The sequence below is a fragment of the Echinops telfairi genome, unplaced genomic scaffold (assembly GCF_000313985.2).
Source record: "Echinops telfairi isolate 266 unplaced genomic scaffold, ASM31398v2 ScPeMD7_29;HRSCAF=101, whole genome shotgun sequence".
Classification (NCBI taxonomy): domain Eukaryota; kingdom Metazoa; phylum Chordata; class Mammalia; order Afrosoricida; family Tenrecidae; genus Echinops; species Echinops telfairi.
The window spans coordinates 10,394,982-10,397,330 of NW_022103926.1; the positions used below are offsets into that span (position 1 = coordinate 10,394,982).

General features: G+C 57.3%; 1 protein-coding gene across 4 annotated transcripts in view; it reads right to left on the bottom strand.

Annotated features, from left to right (window-relative positions):
* Positions 1 to 283, bottom strand: part of DGCR2 (DiGeorge syndrome critical region gene 2) — a 53,977-nt gene extending 53,694 nt beyond the window's left edge. For all 4 annotated transcript variants that reach the window (XM_045289632.1, XM_004716317.2, XM_045289630.1 and 1 more), the window contains exon 1: positions 51 to 283. In XM_045289632.1, coding sequence (XP_045145567.1) covers positions 51 to 129 — 79 coding nt within the window. In that variant the 5' untranslated portion in view covers positions 130 to 283. The remainder of the gene's footprint in view (positions 1 to 50) is intronic.
* Positions 284 to 2,349: the final 2,066 nt, after the last annotated feature.

The following is a 2,349-nucleotide window of genomic DNA, read 5'->3' on the forward strand; positions in this document are numbered from 1 at the left end:
CCCCCCACCCCGACTCCCGGCTTCGCTGCCCGGCCCCGGGCCCAGCGCACCTGGCCGCAGCGGCTCGGTGACGGTGAGCACGAGCAGGAAGAGCAGCAAGAAGGCACCGCTGTCCGCCTTGGGCATCATTTATCCTCCGTTCATCGTCCGCGGGAAGGCCGGACCGGGCCGGGCTGAGAGGCTGGGCCCCGGACGCGAACGCGGACGGCGGCGTGAGTGGGCTCCGCTGGAACGGCTAACCTAGGCCCGCCGCCTCGCGCGCGCTCTCACTCCCTGTCGGCCCCGGTTCCCACTCGGGCTCCGCGCAAGATGGCGGCCGTCGCGTTCGGCGCCGCGCCGGGACGCCGGCGTCGGCCAATGGGCGTGGAGGTGGGGCGGTGCCGCCCTCCGGACTGCGGCCCAGCCATTGGCTACCTTCGGGGGCGGAGCCTATGCGGCCGTGCCCGAAGGGAGACCTTCGCGGACAGGGGCAGAGGGGCGTGTCTGAGCAGAAGGGGCGGGGCTACGCGGAGGGTGACGCCCAATTATCTGAGCAGAGAGGCGGGACTCGGAGCTGAACTGGAGCGGCCCCATTTTCCAAAGGCCCGGGGGTCCCCAAGATAAAGGGGGGAGGGCAGCGGGAGTGGGACCACGGTGACGGACACAGGAGTGGGCAGGGCAGAGGGGTGGGGCTGCGGGGTCTGGGGCGCCGCGCACCCTGGGCCGGACAGCAGCAAGGAGCAGCGCCTGAAGGGATGCGCGGTGGGACTAGGCACGGGGACCACTGACCTTGCAGCCCTGCAGGGTCTGTGTGAGGCCCAAGGCCGCCCTAAGGAGAAGAACTGCTCCACGGGGGTTCAGAAGCTGTCTAAATCTTTTGGGAAACAGCCGGCGTCAGCTTTTTTCCTCTCGGTACTGGTAACTTTGCAATCAGCAGCGCAGCACTTAACCCGCGGCGCCATCGAGGCTCCAATGGCTACCCTCGAGCACCCTTTAGGACCGAGGAGACGGCTCCCTAGGGTTCCCGAGGCGTCTTTTCGGGAGTAGCAGTCAGCTTTCTCCCAAGGAGGAACGGCTGGTGGGTCGGAACCTTTTGGTTCGTAGCCATGAACCACAACAGCCCCTCAAGGGTTCCTATTCTGACCCAAGCCCATCACCGAGTTAATTCTGACTCCCGCTGACCCCACAAGACACGCGTACGGTTAGAAGCCCAACCAGCCCCAAGCAGGTCCAACACGGACAAAGGACACCACATCTTTGTTTGGCTCCAACCCATCAGCTAATCCAGCGGTTCTCAACCTGTGGGTTGCGACCCCCTTTGGGGGTTCGGATGACCCTTTCACAGGGGTCGCCCGATTCATAGCAGTAGCAAAATGCCAGTGATGAAGTCGCAACGAACGTTTTATGATTGGGGGGGTCACCACCACATGAACTGTATCAAAGGGTCAGGGCATTAGGAAGGTTGAGAACCACTGAGCTAAGTATCAGAACACCCTGGATAACCCTTAGGGTGGTTCTTTTTTCCTTTTCTTTTTAAAATCATTTTATTGGGGACTCGTATAACTCTTACCACAATCCACACATACATCCATAGCACATTTGTACATTTGTTGCCCACATCATTCGCAAAACATTTTGCTTTCTACTTGAGCCCTTGGTATCAGCTCATTTTTCCCCTCTCCCCACACTCTCCCTCACGAACCCTTGATAATGTATAAATCATTATTTTGTCATGTCTTACACTGTCCGATGTCTCTCTTCACCCACTTTTCTGTTGCCCATCCTCCAGGGAGGGGGCTCTATGTAGATCCTTGTAATCGGTTCCCCCTTTCCACCCCACCTTCCCCTTACCCTCTTGGTATTGCTACTCTCATTATTGGTCCTGAGGGGTTTATCTGTCCTGGAGTCCCTGTGTTTCCAGTTCTTATCTGTAGCAGTGGACATCCTCTGGTCGTCAGATTTGTAAGGTAGAATTGGGATCATGATAGGGGGGGTGGAGGAAGCATTAAAAGAACAGAGGAAAGCTGTATATTTCATCATTGCTACACTGCACCCTGACTGGCCTGTCCCCTCCCCATGGCTCTTCTGTAAGGAGATGTCCAGTTGCCTGCAGATGGGCTTTGGGTCTCCATTCTGCACTCTCCCTCATTCTCAATGATATGATTTTTTTTCTTTGATGCCTGATACCTGATCCCACTGACACCTCGTGATGTCACATGCTGGTGTGCTTCTTCCATGTGGACTTTTTCTTCAAGCCTTTAAGACCCCAGACACTATGTTTATTGATAGCCAGGCACTATCAGCTTTCTTCACCACACTTGCTTATGCACCCGCTTTGTCTTCAGCAATCATGTCGGGAAGGTGAGCATC